The 17901-nt window shown below is 41.1% G+C and overlaps 1 protein-coding gene across 3 annotated transcripts in view; it reads right to left on the reverse strand.

Moving 5' to 3' along the window:
• FRMPD4 (FERM and PDZ domain containing 4) overlaps window positions 1-17569 on the reverse strand; it is a 325375-nt gene extending 307806 nt beyond the window's left edge. For all 3 annotated transcript variants that reach the window (XM_076357583.1, XM_076357572.1, XM_076357602.1), the window contains exon 1: window positions 17350-17569. In XM_076357583.1, coding sequence (XP_076213698.1) covers window positions 17350-17390 — 41 coding nt within the window. In that variant the 5' untranslated portion in view covers window positions 17391-17569. The remainder of the gene's footprint in view (window positions 1-17349) is intronic.
• Between the last annotated feature and the right edge of the window lie 332 nt (window positions 17570-17901).

Below are 17901 nucleotides of genomic sequence, written 5' to 3' on the forward strand. Positions count from 1 at the left end.
ACATATCTGTCATTAGTGATTAGTTTCAATACTACCTATGCTCATCACACAATGTTTGCATATTATCATAAGAAAATACATAATTTGTAGAAGTACATATAAAAATATACGTATATTTGAAAACTAGCAACCCTAAAAATCGGCATGCTTATAAAAACAAAAACGTCTTTACAAACATGCTATAGGACCTACAATAAGACCCAACAGCTATATTTAATAAACCACATTTGAATAAGCTCTAGCAAGTATAAAGGTCTCGTGTCCAATGTATTTGGTCTGCACAATGACACACACAAATCGTTCTTGATTCATGAGAAACACTGCTGATCTTACAAACCAAATACACTGGACTTAACTTCAAATAAACAGGCTTAGTAAACCATTTAAGACATGATAATTTGCTTTTGCTTCAAAAGTCCTCATGCCAAGCGCAGTTTTTCCTAGTCCTTTCGCTTCTTCCACCGCGCCCCCTTCCTCTCTTTCGAGCCAACACCAGGCTCACGCACGCACGTCTAGCAGAGTAAGGCACTCCGACTTAACACGTGTGACCTCAGTACTTCCATGGCTCCAGATCAGCCTCATGGAGCTAACCGTCGCACCTCAGAAACAAGGTCTTCATTTGTGCTCCCTCTTCTGGCTTTACGAGCATACAGCACAACCACAGTAGGGTGACACCGAGACCACCCGAACACAGCCGTCACAGCGCTGTTTGCAGTTCCCCTTCCCTAAAAAGCAACACAGAGCCGTGAAGAAAGCGCTCCCGACCTGCACGTTACTGCTCACTGTGGTGGAACACGCTGTAGAAATAACCCAGATCAGTATTCATGAGAGTGATTTATCTTATTTCACTGCTCAATACAAAAGACCAAGTACTTCCAAGTACGGCACAAAAATAGCTTCCAGAAAATTTTTTAAGCCCATCCTAATGTTAATTTTAGCTCTGGAAAACCATCACGTGTAACAGAACAAACAGCCCAGCACCTTCTATAAGAAAAAAACCAGAAACATTACAGGTTCATATTTGGATATGTCTGGCATAAGAGGCCTTCATTTTCAAGCTCAGAATGCATTTTAATCATTTTTATGTTTATTTTCATAATAAAACCAAGAACTTAGGTTATTTATCTGTATCGACTTTGGCATCAAAGAACAAGAGGAAAAGGAAGGGGGGAAAAAAGCCAGCTGCACAGTAGCTTACTTTTCCAGCATAATGTTGTACTGCAGCGGAGGTCTATTTTGAGAAAACCATAGTTGCCAGTAATGCAGCCTTCTTAAGTCATTTTGGTAGAAGCTATCAAAACAGATGTTCTTTAGAGCCTTGCTGGATTTGGAACACTTTATCTAGCTTTATTTTATTACAAAATGGAAATTTGTGACTATCCTCTAACAAATGTATTTGGAGAAATGTTAAGTCGGGGTGGGAAAAGAGCAAGTAAAATCACCTATGGTTTTCCCTGGGTGTTCCAGGGAAATAGATATTTAATTATATTAATGTATTTAATTATATATTTAATATATTTAATTATATTATATATATATGGGATATATGCTACAAAGTGGGAGTAGACAGAAGCAAAGGTTGGGGAAGGGAGACAGGAATATAATTTAGGCACCTTTGTCCAAGAGAACAATTTGGAAATTGTTAACGGAATGAGGCAGTGTTGGAGAGAAGCTGCAGAAGCTGCTGGCTGTTGGGAGCCCTAAGCCCCATCTCTGCGCTGCATGATTATGTTAGAATATGAGAGAATAAAAGCCACGGCTAAACCCAGGAAAAGGGACTGGAAACCAAGGACTCCCTTTCCTTAAGCAGGTGCCCCAGCTAATTACAACTACTTAACAGTCAGACATAATATTCTTCACAGATCCATTTTCATTCTTGCATTTGCAACTAAATTCTTTCTCCCTGGAATATCCTAATGCCTGGTAGTCAGGAGCGACATGTTGGCTCAGACCTCCAGCCTTCAGAGGGGATATGAAATGCACAAACTCCAATGAAGGGCGGAAATTCTGCAACACCATTGTGCCTGATAATATTTTCTACTAGGTACCACCAAATGGTTTCCCAGATCTGCTCATCAGGGACATCTGGTATTCTGCATTAGCCAACATGAACTGGTCTGGAACACTCAATAACCTCAGGAACATGGTGTAAATTCTCATATTTGAAAGACGCTTTTTTGTGATAACAAAGTTACTTGACTCTTCTGAAGCTTAGTCACCAAAATTTTATAAGATATCATGTCATGGCAAATGGGTAGTTCATCTACACACTTGCCTCACCACCTATCAAATCTTATTTGGCATACAGCCATTCTAGTTTCTGGAGAGGTTTGTTTAAAGGCAAACGATTCTGCATGGTCTGTAGACAGCTTCAGAAACGGTGCTTATAAACTCGCACAGAAGGCAAGTTAACATACGTGAAACTAGCTAACAGCAGCTCACTTTTACATACCAAATAGCAAATGTAGGGACACTCCAGAGTAGGTGGCTTACCTCTTGCCCTCCATGGTTTTTGATTCATTCTGCAGTTCGTGTAGATAAACGAACATTTAAACTACAGAAAAAATCCTGGAGAAATCTAAACATAAGTCATCATAATATAATTTACCAACAAACACTTACCAGCCAACCAACAGCATGTCTTCTAGATTCTCAACACTTTATTTACTGTTTACCCTCTCTGAGTGGAAAAATGGTGATAAAATTCAATTTTGTTTTTACCAACATATACAGACTGCTACAGTCTGTAAATCTTTCTAAATTACAGTTTATATTAAGAATTAAGTGTTACGCACTGCAGCCTGTGGAAAATGGATGAGAAGACACTTTTCCCAATGAAGCACATGAAAGCTGTAAGGCTTATGTTTTCTTTGCAGTAGTAATATGTTACACTCCAAAACAGAACAGAACACTTGCAAAAATCCAAGTGTTTTAAAGATTTTCCCCATGACGCCTCATCAACACATTCATACTAAGGCCAAACATAGCTGAAGTCTGCAGCAGACTGACCTTTCAACCTTTTTGTCTAATTTCATCAGCTAGAAGCTAAATTACATGCCACAAAAATGTATATTCTAATAAATTTTATGCTAGATCAGACTATAAGGTTCCAGAAGGATCTGACTCTTGATGGTATCTAAGGATTGCAAAGAGTACAACTACTGAACAGCAGTTTCTTTTTGTTGGATACACTATTCTACAAAACTCACTCAAGCCTGTTTTGCCTTTTTTTTTTTTTTTTAAAGTGCTCTGAAGGTCCAAAGTTTTTGATGAAAAAAGGTTAAAAAAAACATAAAATAAAATCCCCCACTTTACCTCACCTGAAAATTTAGGGGTTTGTATCTCTAAGAAAGTCCCCCTTCTTTTCATCAGTTCCCAAATATTATAATTCACCAGCATGTGGAAGTTTTTCCTCTCCTCCAGGTTTTTTTTTTTAAAAACGGTACCTGAAACTAAGCACAAAGTTCCAGGTAAGAGTGGATCTCACTAGACCTTATAATATATTCCCCATTACAATGGAAACAAAGCAATTCTTTAAAAAATACTGCCAAGTCCATTCCTTACCTAGTGGATGAACACTCTTTTTTAGATGCTGCCATTGAATGCTGATGGTTTTTCCACAAGTAACACAGGAAAATAAAAGGGTTTATTTTGCGAATGGTTAAGAAGTAATAACCCAGCAACTTGCATGAAAAGTTCCTTCCAAATTACTAACAGACATGTCACACTAAATCTTCTCAGCAAAAGCATTTCCCCAGATTTTCGGACCTGTTTAAGATAAAATCAGAAGGAAAAAAAAAAAAAAAAGAAAGAAAGGGGGTGGAAGGGGTGGGGGGGAAAGGCTATCGGCAGTGCTTATGCAGTTCCCATCTAAGGGAGCAGACTCTTGGCTAAATCCAGAAGCAAGCTGAGCAGACTGCAGGTGATCCACTCTTCTGTCACCACCAAGTGCCACTGCAATCAATCAGAATCTCTACAGGGACACGGGACAGAGGAAAACAGACAGTTTTAAAACCAAAAGGTAAAAAGTATATTTTTAATTTTAGTGTGTGTAAGTATTTTTAATTATGCACTGGAAAAGCGTGTTTTAAGACAATTCCACATGGAAATACAGTGTCCTTTAGAAAATTCTTAAATAAGGCCCAATACCTAACTGGTATAATGTAATGCCAAAGGCAGCCTTAAATTTCAAAACCAACCGATGATTTGGCAACCTCAATTGGAAGTCAGTATTCACTAGCTTGTAGACAATCAGACAACAAACACACAGTTCTCTCTAAGAGGAAAATAAAATAGAAAAAATTGTCTTTGTTTTTTTCCCTCCCCATAATCAGGACATCAAAAGAAATACACAACTAGATAATCAGAACTAGTGGCTTCTTCTGGAATAACAATTCTCTCCCATGTTTTACCAGGTGACGGATGAATTCTGTGATCTGATCTTTACATCGAGCCCAGGCAGAGTCAGTGCCAGATGATTACAGAGGTAAGTCTTCCATCCAGTTGACCACCATCATTATCACTGTCTGAGTATTTGTGTTTTCTGTATGTGTTGATAAATGTCAAAAAATACTAAACAAGTCACCATGCACTAAACTGTAAAAATACCTTACTGCAGATGAAGTAGTATTTTTTTCTTCTACTGTGGAACAACCATAACTTTCAACACAACAGGCATGAGTTATTAAAGTCTAACTCAAGAATGGAAAGACATGGTTTTTGCCTCTCAAATGACTGTTACATTTATATAGCAAAGACTCTCAATACATCTTTTATAGGAGCTGTACAGTAAGCCGAGTGGGCATGTGTGTGCATCGGTGCATTTACACACCCCTATACGCCCAAACATGCAACGCTTTTGTCATTATTAACACTGGTTATTCAGCAAATTAGTCAAAACAGTTGCTGGACTAAGCTTGCCAGTTTGGAGAGTAGATCATGTCATCTGGAAATGCAATGCAAATTTTACATCCCAGCTGAAGGGTCTGCCAAGCCTGGGAACCGTCACATTCAGAAGCACTCCAGGGAAGCAGACCTAAAAATGTATAACAGGTCTCCTTCCCTCGACCAACCTGACAGCAGTAGCTACTGCAGCACTGCGCTGAAGGCGCTTCATTAATTCCACTCGGGATATGTGGGGCCAGTTGTGGTTGACTAGACAAAGAGAACCGGCATCTGGGACAGGCAGGTCCTACCAGATGAAATCAGAGCAACAGTTAGGCCTGCAAAGAAAGTTTTGGCTGCGATTCAAGTTACACTGTTATTTATTTAGTGAATAAGGAGACACTGTACATAGGGTTATTTGGCCTATGCAGTGTGCATACTGTTTGGCTGGGAGGAAGAACAAAACCCACCGCATTTTAGTTGTAAGGGCTGTATTCATTCAGTTCACAAAGTAAAAAATGAGCAAGTGAAGAGGGAATAAAATGACTGTACGTATTTGAAAAACAAAAACAAAAGTAGCCATGCTGTCCGTCCTTACCAAACTTTTGCAAAGATCACACAAAAACGAGAGTGTAGTTTCCTTATCATTTCACATAACACAAACTTTAAGCCTTCCTGTCACTAAACACTAAAGGCAGAACCAACAGCAAATTTGCTATCTAATGCTCAAAATTGCTTTCCCCTGAACAGAAGTATGAAGGAAAGCACAAACCACCTATTCCCCCCCAACACCTTTAAAAGACAGTATACTGAACTAATTAATACCAAAAAATCTGGTGTAAGGTGTCTTTTTGTGGTCAGAGTACCCACACACGCACGCGCGCGCCCCTGCCAATACTGCCAAGCAATCACGACAACCTGTGAGTCAGCATTAAGTACTCATCGTGAAAAGGGGGACCTAGCATAAGAAAGCTACTTGAGTGGAAAACTAATCGGAGGGGGGAGGGGGGGAAAGGAAATAAAGCAGCAAACCATACCACAGAAATTAAGAGACAAACTGTTTTCTGCTTACCACCACATTTAGAGATGGAAAAACGAGTATTTTGAACACTGGATAGAATAAATGTCAGTTGTTATCATTACAGCTTTGTAAACACATGTTGATCCAGTAATATTTCTGCAGTTAAAAATCAATTGCAGCCATTTTGAGATAATGCCCAGTAGGATAGGTATTGTGTCCTCTAAAAAGCTGCTCATTGCAGCACTGAACTATGAACCATTTGAAAAAAATCAAACTAATGCTGCTTTACCTTGTCCTATGAAAGAAACATTTTAAACATTTAACATGAAAACAGAGTTTCTCTTGAGAAGCAGCACGCAACATGAGAAAACAGGATGAACTGTGACATCAACAGCTAATGAACACAAATGAAAGGGAAACACTTCCACAAGCATACACTTGTCTATTTATTTCAAGGCCACAGAACACTATGAGGTCAAGATGAGCTTTAGAAAACACAACAAAAAGCAAATCAACGTTCTGCCATTAAATAAATACAAGGTACTTCTGTTCAGATGAAGGACGAAGCTTGCACCGATATCTGGAAGAGTGAAGGTTCCTCCCTTACCCTTTACATAGCAGGCTACTACTAAATCTATTAAACAACCACCGCGACAGGTGGCACACCCAGGCACCACGGACAACTTTAATCCAATAGGGCAAGTATAGAAACAATTTGCAGGGGCACAGAATCTGCCAGCTTTCCACACTGCCATTTCCACTGCCTTTTTGGAACACCCCTTTCTCAACAAGGCCTATCATAGTGCCTTAATACCTACTAAAGGCAGAAGAATAATAATAATCAATGTTTTGCTTTGAAAAAAAAAAAACACACCTTTGTTTTCAGTAAACAAATATGCAATATATTCAGTATGAAAAATAAAGATATTGGAAGTTTTTTATCCACACGTGTCAACTAAAGCAAAACAGGCTTGTATTCTACTGTTTGTATTCCAAGAATATTACTTATAAACTGGTCTTCTTTAAGGCATACTAAATATTAATCATCCAGATGCACAATGTTAGCCATCTAGAAAAAGAGTAAAAAATACAGTATTTTTAATTGTGCATCCTGAAAGTACTTCCCTTGATATAGTATATTTTTATACAATTAGAAAAAGCCAAAAGAGATTGAGTAGTTCGTAATTAAAATTTTTCAATAGAATAATGTGTTGTGTTTGTTTTTTTTTTTTTAGAGTGATCCTTTAGATGTATCCTTCAAGATCCCTGTAACCACCACCTTCTCTAGCCCACATTTTCAATGATGCGATAGAGTTGATAGGTAAACATCACAAAGCATGAAAGTGATGGACAAGGAAGGAGCTGCTAAAGTGCCATATATGTACAAGGAATGACAGAAGATATAGTAGGAACTGAAAAATCGCTGTATGGAAACTCCTTGAAGTTTACTCCTGTTTATGTTAAAAAAGAGAAAGCCACATTGTTCCAAGTTGAATTAAAAATTCAGGCTAATTAATGCACCCATAAAACTTCCATTTCCAGCTTAGAAATTAAGAGCATTTGAAAAGCAAGCCATTAATACTCTCCAATTATTTTTTGTAGTTTCAGAAGCAGCACAGACACACTACACTAGCTTCTGTAAGATGTTCTTTCCAAGTTCAGAAATAGAGCATTTGAAAAGAAACCTTTTATCTCTTCAGACAGCTTCCAGAACCTGGAAAATACGTACATGAAAAGGATATAACCACAAACTTACTGGTATGAACAAACACATGTTCATTATTTAAAAAATAAAATAAAAAAAAATTAAACCACCTCTCATTTGTCCTAGACAGTTCATCTTCTACAAGCAATGTAGGAAAATTAATCCCTTGGACAACCACTCTCCTCTCCTGCCTAGTAAGGTAAAGATATGAAGAGAAATCTGCTTTTTAAAACAATTCACACTAATAGGAAGCCAGTTTCTTTAGACTGTATGGCACAGGAGCAGGGGTGGAATACCTTGATACATCAGGATGTGCACAATACACAAAAGCTGCATTTAGCACTCAGAACCTGCACTTGGTTTCACAGGTGCCCAGGCAAAGCCGAGTCACTCGAAGGCAGCAGAACAGGCTCCGAAGGCAGGAGAAGGTGGGAGACAGGGAAGCCAGAAGAGCCAGGAAAGACCTGAGGAATTTCAGAGGGGCTGAAGCAGCTTCTACCCCCTCCAACCCATCTTTTCCAGGATACTCCCCTCTCCCCAAATTCACCCGGGTGTGGGGTTCTCACATAGCCTCCCCACTTCTCAGTTCCCAGAGGCAATTGAATGGAGGTCTCTGTCTCCACAGGCTCCCACAGCTGCTCCCACCACCAACTGTGGTGCAACGTAAGAGAGCTGATCAGGTGCTAAAAGCCCCACTTTCCTTCCTCCCCTTCCACCTTGCTGCTCAAGACAACATGCTCCAATCACTTCTGCCAGGCCAGTTTAGATATCTATACCAGCAGAAAAGAAACACACCGAAAACAGTTTTCTAGTGGTTTTAGTCCCTGAAGTAGCTCACTGTGGTGTAAGATGGGGGGAAAAAAAGCAGAAGAAAGCAGAGATCAGACCCCCACAGTCTCATGAGTCCTCCAGCCATCAGCAGTTACATCAGGTTGACCATATTACAGAAGTGCCCCCTCAAAGTGCTTCGGAGTGCCAGGGCCTACTCCTAATTCTTCCCCATACCAATGAAAAACACCAAATGCTTTCTGGTTCTTGGGAATATTTTTAAGCCACAAGAAAACATAAAACACATTCCCCAATTACTATAGATTTTGCAGTCAAGTTATCTGCATTTGGGGGGGGAAAAAGGTCACAGGGCTCAGCAATCATCAAGTGCAGGGGATGAGCTTCACCTTGAGAAAACCCACCATCCTGATTACAGTGTCTCTTAAGCAGCAGATACACAGGGAGAGAGAGACCATGTGTTGAGCTAGTTCAAGCTCAGCCACCAGAAACCCCCTGGAGAAAGAGTGAGTTTCAAGAAAAAACTCAAGACCTTAAAAAAAAAGAAGATAGTTCTTTCTGTTGCAATGCTGGAGTGAATTCCTCCTTTTTTTAAATAGCAGTCACGCAGATTACAGCACATCTAACCAATTAATTCAACCACCCTTATGAAGCAAATAAACTCCTACCCAGGCAACAACGCAAGTTCATCTTCACATAAAGATCTGCTAGTCTTGAACAATTATTTCAATTCACTCACGGCACATAAGCTCTCATTTAATACCACACTCATTAACTTTCTCTCTCCAGTTTCTCCTCTCTTCCTACCTCTGCCGCTCTTCCCCTATTACACGCTGTAGCCCCTATTCACCCTGCCCTCCAAGCAGAACAGTCAAGTGCAGATCATTCCCCACGCGCAGTTCTTCGCTGTCCCTCTTCACTGTATGCCCTGGCAGAGAAGAGCGCACCACTTGTAAACATGACAGGTAACGAACAATACATAATGCAAAGTAAAAACCTAGGCAGGTAAGACAGCCAACTTCATGAGAAAACTGCCTCTCTCCTTGGAAAAAAATAATTTTTTTCCAAAGATGAAAATTAACATTTTGGTTAACATCATCTGAGGTTTTCAACAAGTGAAAAACAAAAATCAAGAAAAGCAGATGCCTTTAAATTACAATTCTCATACGATCCATAACCTAATGTCAGTAAAAAAAAAAAAAAGCACGTGAATTTTGATCATTTCTACCTGAACACATAAACTACATTTTGACTTGATTAGTCACATCACACAGTCAAAACAAGTGACACTTGTCTTTTCTGCGCTGAAGTTGTACAACCTGTTATGCATTGCAGTGTTAAACAAACAGCCCACTTCTTTCTAGAGTAGGCAAGGCCTTAAAGGCAGTGCTATAGTAACTTTTCATTTTTTGCAGGATAAAGGCCTAACGTCACAAGCAAAGAAAAATTTGAACTTTAGCACCCGTGGGGCAGGCTCTTCCGTGCAACTGCAATCTCCAACTCTCTTATGGCTCCTGTTACAGATGCTTCAAGAAAATCAGGTTTGTGATAGTCTCATTTAGAGCAAGCCAAAGTCAGTGCCATTGTTCAGGCATTCAGGTAAATATGGAGCATCCTGGCTCTACTAATCATCTTAGATACTGACTATTTCCAGATTTCTTCTCCAGTTCTCTACTGCTCTATTTCAGTCAAATACAGAGCACAAGTGAAATACACGCAGCTGGGACTCGTAACACGTGCCTAGGTTGTTCTATGTGGCTGGTGCAACTGTTAGTGTTTCTGGTAGCATTTACTACCATAGAATAATGGGCATTTTGCTCTCTAAACATATGAGCACTGCCAAATCCAGAGCCATATAATCACAAATTCAAGATTAAAAACAAACAGTGAAAGTGCAAAATCTATAAGCAAGGTAAGCAAAACCTTATGGGCTGCATAATGCTGGAAAAGTATTTTATATAAATGTGTAAGCACTTACACGAGAAAGGCTGACAGTTCATCTGAACAATAAAAACTAAATCATGCAAAAACCTCTGGAAAATCTTCATCCTAAACAGGGTACAATCAGTACTACAAATTTTACAAATACTGATTTTACATTTTCTTCCTAAACAAGGTTATTTTCAACAATTATGTCTTCTCTCCCCCACCCCCCAAAAACAAACAAAGAAGTACATATACAGAAATAAATTCTGAAGAACAGAGGGACACCTTCTTGGCCTTTTTGATTGTTAATGTAAATCACTAAGTAGTTTTCATCAATCCACACATACGTACTTTTTGTATCTGCAGATATCTAAAAAAAAGTCATAACACATTCCAATATCCCAAGTCTTTCCCTTAAAGTTTCAAAAATTTCAAGCAGAACCCAAGAATAAACTCTATCAAGAACCAGAAGATCATAAAAGGATTCATTCTCAATACTTGACTTCAGCATACAAATATTCCTTTGTCTTCACCACCTTCTTTTTATTTTCTGTATAAATCTCCTTTTGAGATTTTGAACCAATGGTTCTCAAAATCTTGCAAGATACCCACCTACTCTCCAGAACCTTATCTCTCCAAACTCCCATAGCTAGAACCGATACCCGGCAATCCCTCTCACTAACTTTGTAATAATTAAAATGAAAAAGCTTGCATTCATTACCCACTGACAATGCTTTTATAACAACAGAATTCTTTGAAAAAGGAAGTGTTTCATTTAAAGCTATTAACTCTTAAAACAGTTGTGAAAATACCCAAGTCAATCAGCAATCATTTTCCTTACCAAAGAAAGTTATTTTTGTCCAAGCAATAAATCTCACAAGAAACTTTTCTTAAAAGATACTAATCAGCTTTTTATCACTTCCCTCTCCGTTTTAAGTCACCAGTGAAAAATATTTAATAGGATGCAGCTTTGCATTACCCTCCACCATGCTCATCCTACTTCTTCAGAGTGGTCTTACTCATTCAAAACTTTTTTTCCCCCTGAAATTCTTCTTTGTTGGTTATTAAAACTAATGAAAATAAATTTCTGGTTTTATAGCCAATAATCAACCTGTTAAAAGGAGTTTCTATAAATGCCGCACTAAAGCAATACTGGTAGAGACTTCTACAACACTAGGTCCTAATTTAGATCAGAGAGACTTCTCAGTCCCAGAGTACTTCACATTTCTAGCTCCAAAGTAATGTCACGTTTAGATTTTAAGCAGTGTTGATTTCACTAGGATTTGAACATGCAATTAATTACTGAAATTTATACTGTTGGCACTGTTATTTGCTTCATTTCCAGTCAATGGAATAATTACCGGAAACAGTCTCACAGATTCTTTTAAAAGTCTTCAAACTTACCTTCAATAAACGTACAACCTTTTGAGTTCACAAATTTCTTCAAGGTACTTCAGAAAACTTTAATCATGATTACTCATGATTATAAAAAGCAGCTTTAAGTACAATTTGGTATTATGAGAAGTCCCTTCCCATTCAAGGCATGTCCCTACAATATTTAAACACTGATACCTTATCAGTGACATACAACATTACTAACATCACAGACATTAAAGCACGTGTCTTTATTATGTGTGTGAGCTAAAACAAGCAAATAATAAAATATAAGGTAAAGCTCTTATATTAATGTGAATAGACAAATATTTCACTAAATGTAATGCAGTCCTCTCAAGAAAAAAAGGTGGAATGAATTCATGGTTATTTGAATTATCATCCAGTATAATAAAACCCTTTTTAGAATTAAATTACCTCCTTTGAGCATAAAAAGGATAATCATAGGCTTTCTTACTGACACAGTCTTTTGTAAATACTGAAAATAACTTACAAGGTATAATATTGTCATTTCAAAGAGTACTCACAAAAATTTTTCCAAAAATTTTATGTAAAATAGCATCAGTAACTTAAGGACACTTTTAATTGTGTCTCCATTAAGGTGGCTTTTTAAACATCGCAGCAAAATAAAAACATGACAAGGAAAATCACAGGTAAAGAAAGATGCTGTTCTGATAAACTACAGAAAAGATAGATAAGCATCCCAAAATCTTCTCAAATTCCTTAATAAATAAATAAATAAATAAAACAACAGACTGACTAATCCCAGAACCTTAAATCTGGAAAATATACGTCTACTCGGCCACATAAAAATAACTAAACCATGAGGCCAAGCAACCTTGTTCCCTGTAAAAACCAGAGTCTAGCATTCAGAATCTACAAACGCAGCTTCTGGTTTGTTAGATTTTAAGACAGTTCTAGGAGAGGGCCTTTCACACCAGTTTGGCAGGACATCTAAAGACAGTATCTGGAGAGAACAGGACCACGCACAGGACTACAAAGGATGAAAAACAAGACAACAAATGTAAGACTGAGATTTGGAGTCTGTTTAGACTTGTTTCACTTCTATAAGCAGTAAGAACCCAAAAGCCCAAACGTTTGTGCAGGTACCAAGTCAATCTACCTGATCAGAGATGCCCAGCTACAGAAAGATAAGCACAGAAGATGAGAATGTGAGATTTATCCACCCCAACGAAAAAGGACTTTGTAAGAGGTTCCTCCTCAGTGAGAAACCCAGCCTCAGGTTTAGCACAATCACAGCAAAAAAGCCATATTTGAGTGCTCTCTGAAAAGAAGAGCTTGCAGGGTTACAGGATTGTTTTGTTGTTTTAAAGCTGATTCCAAGGGGTACAGGAGGGATATCGCTATTCACATCCAGGTTTTAATGGAATAAATTTAAACTCAACAATAATGCATTGCAATGCAATGCAAAACTTGAGCAGGGAAGTGAAGATCCAGGTATGATCAATTTACCTACCACACATCACAAATCAGCGTTGCTGGTAAGGACAGGTCCAAGTCTTGCTGGTATCCTCCTGTTTGTTATTTGGGGTTAACTCTCCATTAATTACACTTTTAACAGCCACAATGAGGTAGTACAGATGTCTACTTTCTTACCCTACACTGCAGCCCTACTTTTGGGAGGCTTCCTTTCTGGTGACAGATGGCTCGCATGAGCTCAGAACTTCTCCCGCAAAGGTAGCTGTGTGACAGAGACATCCAACCCCCCCTACCAGTACTGCCACAGCTCACACACTGATGGCCACTCATGTGGACCATCATGTTATTTTCTATCTAGTGTTATTTGGTAGAGCTACAAACAGTAGCAGAGGCACGGGAGCTATGCATCCCAACTCTGGAGGGTCACTACCCCACTCAGTCACATCCAGGTGGTATCCAGGCAGCCATCTTTCCATAGGGAAGTTTTATATCCTGCTATGAAAGCTCTGAAATAGAACTGACCTTTACAGACATCACGAAAACAGGCATTCCCAATAAACAGATTTTCTAACTAAAAATGTACTCCGTTGAATACAGGCTTAAACTCTTGCTAACCTCCGTTCACTATTCTGACCTATTGTGTCATAGTTCATCTGTCTATTACCAGCTAGAAACTTGACACAGTGCTCGTTACTCAGATTTACCTAGATCTGAAAATGCTCCATTTTGTATTCATCACAGCAGCACCATCATGCCTCCACTCCCGATACCTATGCTCAAGAATCACCGCTCCATACTTGCGCTCATTCTACTCCTTCCCCAAGCAGCTGCTAAAAGCAATTAAGAGAGAATACCAGGCAAGACAGACTTCTGATCCAACCAAATCTGGCAATTTTTATGTGCACCTTATCTAGCCTACTAGTCCTCCCTCCCAAATTACAGACATTACCACACCATACATGCTTATGCAGCCCACACTACAGAAATATTCACCTGCCTTGTACAGCTCCACATCGGAGTACTGATCCATTAAACAAGGCTTGTCAATCATTCTCTACACTTGGAAATTCATTACAAGAAAAGGGTTTGTTTTTTTTTTCTCCAGAGAATGATGCCACAAGATTTATACCAAAACTATTATTCCAGACCGTTACTAGATCGGTGAATTTCCAAAAGGGGGGTGGGAAGAGAGGCTACCTCAGTGAAAGTGCGACCAGTATTTCTACACTGTATTTTTGCTTTCAATGTCACATGGCTACCTCCAATCTTTAGAAATCAACAGAAATTTTACCTTACAAAGCATCTATATTTGATGCATAGTACACAACATGACAGACCTACAAAGGCAAGGAAAGAAGATGATTACCAAAGATCACATCTATCATAAGACCAGTCTGGCATTCTCTTCCATTTCTGCACACATCCCTTTTCCAGATTATGCCCATATTCCCCGCTCACTCAGCAACTGTGGACAACTGTTGAAGCAGTTGCAGAAGTGTCTGCACTGCAGAAGTCTGAAAGACCCTACACACACAGGTACCACATAAAAAAACTGCACAGATAAAACACTATTATGTTTTAATTATATATGCTACGTAAAATTTTATATCCAGTAGCCACCTTTCTAAGAGTTTATATCCCATCTTAAGCTTATTCTAGATAAAAAGTCTTATACATTAATTGATCAAGGTAAAATTTAAATTCTCAGCACATCTATTAAAATTATATCATGACTTTAAGAAGTATCCCTTCTAGTAGCCATACATAACAGAGCTTATCCGTGCCACTGCCTGCAGAACCAAGGCTGCAGACTACAACCATAATAGCTGACTTGCAACCTAAAATGAGATCTGAATGCACAGCAAAATAGAATTTAAAAAGACTGAAAGTAAAAAAAAAAGTTCAGTACCAGCCAAGTTCAACACAACTTTCTGTAGGTAACCTGCCTGCAAGATCGTACTCTCAGTTAAATACTGTTTACCATTTCACTGCTTTCTTTCAGAAAGGCCTTCCTTCTAACAGCAAAGAAAGAACTGGCATTTTCAAGCAAACTAGTTTTTCAACTCAAACGCACAGGGGGATTAAAAATGGGGTTTACACTGGATCCTGTCTGCTCCATGAAGCCCTCCTAAATTGGAACAGATACCTAGCTGTTACCTAGGAAACAGCCAGTAAAGTCCTGTGTAAACTATTAGGTCGTTTAACAACCAGAAAATTAGAAACGAAGAAAGTAGCTCAGTACAGAAATCATTTACTGCAACCTACAAGACGAACTGAGTCCCTCAGTAGTTCATATCCTTGAATCAAGCGAAGCCGGATACAAGCTTCGAAACTCGGGATTTCATTTCGGAAAGAACTTTCAGGTTCATCTGGAGAAATGCTATGATCTGCCTTTACTTAAATACAAGTCTCAGCACTGGCAACAGCTGTGTCTTCAAGCATGCAGAAAGCTACAGATTTTGTACACACCAATAAAGACCGAAGCATATAATATATATATATATTAAAACTGCCAGGTACCTGACTTAATAACATTTCCAAGCAGCAAATCCCTTTCTCTCCCTTTGATTCTAGCTCAAGTGTGACATGAAGATCTGGGAGCTTTTCTAAAACACTGTTTCCAAACAAATAGAAGAGGTCAAGCAATTCAGTTACCTGGAAAGAAATATCATACTACGTGACCTGCTCCTTATCTGCACGAGCATATTTTCCCTCTCCTCAAAGTTTCCACTGTAGCTACTGCTGCTGCAGCTCTAGCGGTATCAACTGGGAACACGACCCAAGGAAAGCCGAGCGGGCTGCTCATGTTGTAGCCGTCACATCGTGTAAAATTGCTGTGAGCAGGATGAGACAATGATGTGCTTCAATGATAGCAGCTGTTCCGCGCTGGCATCGCCACAAGCAAAGCTGTAATCACAGCCAGGTGCGATGGTGGGAATTTTGGGGGATAAAGGCTATGCCTGCACCTGTGGCACTCTAACTTCCAGCCACGCAGTATTTGTTCTTTAAAGACTATCTGTCATTTTGACAAGCTCTCTACCTGAGCGTCACGAGAACAAGCTACCTTTTGTATTTCCTTAACAAGGCCTTTCTCCCTTTTGTACAACATCCACTTTCAGCCTCATATGTGCTTCATAAACAGAAGAGGATACGGTAACTATGGTGTAGGAACCACTGAATCATAAGAATTCAAAACACTCCTAGTTACTGTGATCAAAGCTAAATCCTTTAGGAAGATTACCTGCACCAGAAGCCTGAAAAAATCCTGCAACTCAAGTACTTTTATACTGCATCTTTGAGATAAAGCCCGATTTCCCCCGTTATTGAGAAGGGCTACCTCCAGTTACATTTAACTACGGTGAGAACATTTTAATAGGGGCTGCTGTGCTTGATCCATCTATGCAGCTTCGGGCCTGGCAACTAGCTGCGAACGCAACAGTCTACAGATAGAGACCACAACTCCGAGGCCATTAAAAGGAAGATTTATTCGGAAAGCAAAGAAAAAGAAAAATAATCCTAATCAAGCACCCATTCAAACCACGAGAAGTGCATGCCTTACAAGCAAGGGACGAGACGCCAAATCCACTCGCGCCCCAGCACCCATCGTCGTGTGAAACGGCAGAGGGGCAGCGCTCAGAATCTGGCGATGATTTCACCACTTCTCTAAAAATATCGCTCCCGGAGGAGCCGGCGCGTCCGAAGCGGCGCGTACCGCGGGAGCGGAGAGGAGCGGAACGGCAGGGCGAGCCCCTTCCCCCGCGGCGCGGCGCAGCCAGGCCAGGCGGTGCCCCGCTCCCTCAGAAGTTCGCTCCCTCTCCCCGGCAGGTGACCGTTACGCGTACCGCACCCGCGGAGGCGGCGCGACCACCCACCCCCCACACACCCCACCCCACCCCCCGCCCCGGTCCCGGCGCCCGTCGCCGCTTTTGCATTTTCAGAACAGTTCTGGTCGCCCCTTCACGCCAGCGTTTCAAGGCGGGCACCGATCTCGCCGTACCGCCAGGCGCCAGTGGCAGCGAGCACCCAGCGCCCCACCCCGACCCCCAGACCTTCGCCCCGCTGCAAGGGAAGTTGAGCGCGGCGGCGGCGCTCCCCACGCCGGGCAGCCCTCCACCCTTTCCCGCCCACGCCGGGCAGGGGCAGCGCCTGTAGCCGCGGGACGCCCGCGGGTCGCGGAGCAGCAGCAAACACCTACCCGGAGAGCTTCCCAATCTTCACAAAGCTAAACACATCCATCCATGCAGCCGGCTAGCTCTGCCCGTCACACTCAGTCCAGCAGCAGCAGCGGCGGCGGCGGCAGCAGTTCCATGTCGGGAGAAGGTTGCGTCCAGCGGCAGCAACAGCCCTTGCAAAGGCAGGAGCCGGCGGAGGCAGAGGCTGCTACCCGCCTCCGGCAGGGAGCTGGGCGTGCAGCATCTCGCAGGAGCAGCGTTCATCTGCGCTCAGCCCTCCCCCTCCGCTCCCCCTCCCGCCCCGCTCTCTGCTTGCCTTGCCCCCTCCCTGGGGTAACTCAAGGCACAGGGAGGGCGCTGGGGCTGCCCGGCAGGAGGGCTGCCCTCAGCCCGGGCCCCCGCCGCGCCGCGCACCGGGAGGCTGAGGGGGAGGCGGTAGCGCTCTGCCGCCCGCTGCCTCTTTGCAGTATCCCCAGAAGAGGAAGGCGGGGAGGGGGGCTGAGGAAGGTGGAGGGTGTAGAAGCGGGGAGTTTCTCCTCTCGCCGGCAATGTCTCCCCCTCCCGTGGGGGAGCGG

Source organism: Aptenodytes patagonicus, chromosome 1 (genome assembly GCF_965638725.1).
Source record: "Aptenodytes patagonicus chromosome 1, bAptPat1.pri.cur, whole genome shotgun sequence".
Lineage (NCBI taxonomy): Eukaryota > Metazoa > Chordata > Aves > Sphenisciformes > Spheniscidae > Aptenodytes > Aptenodytes patagonicus.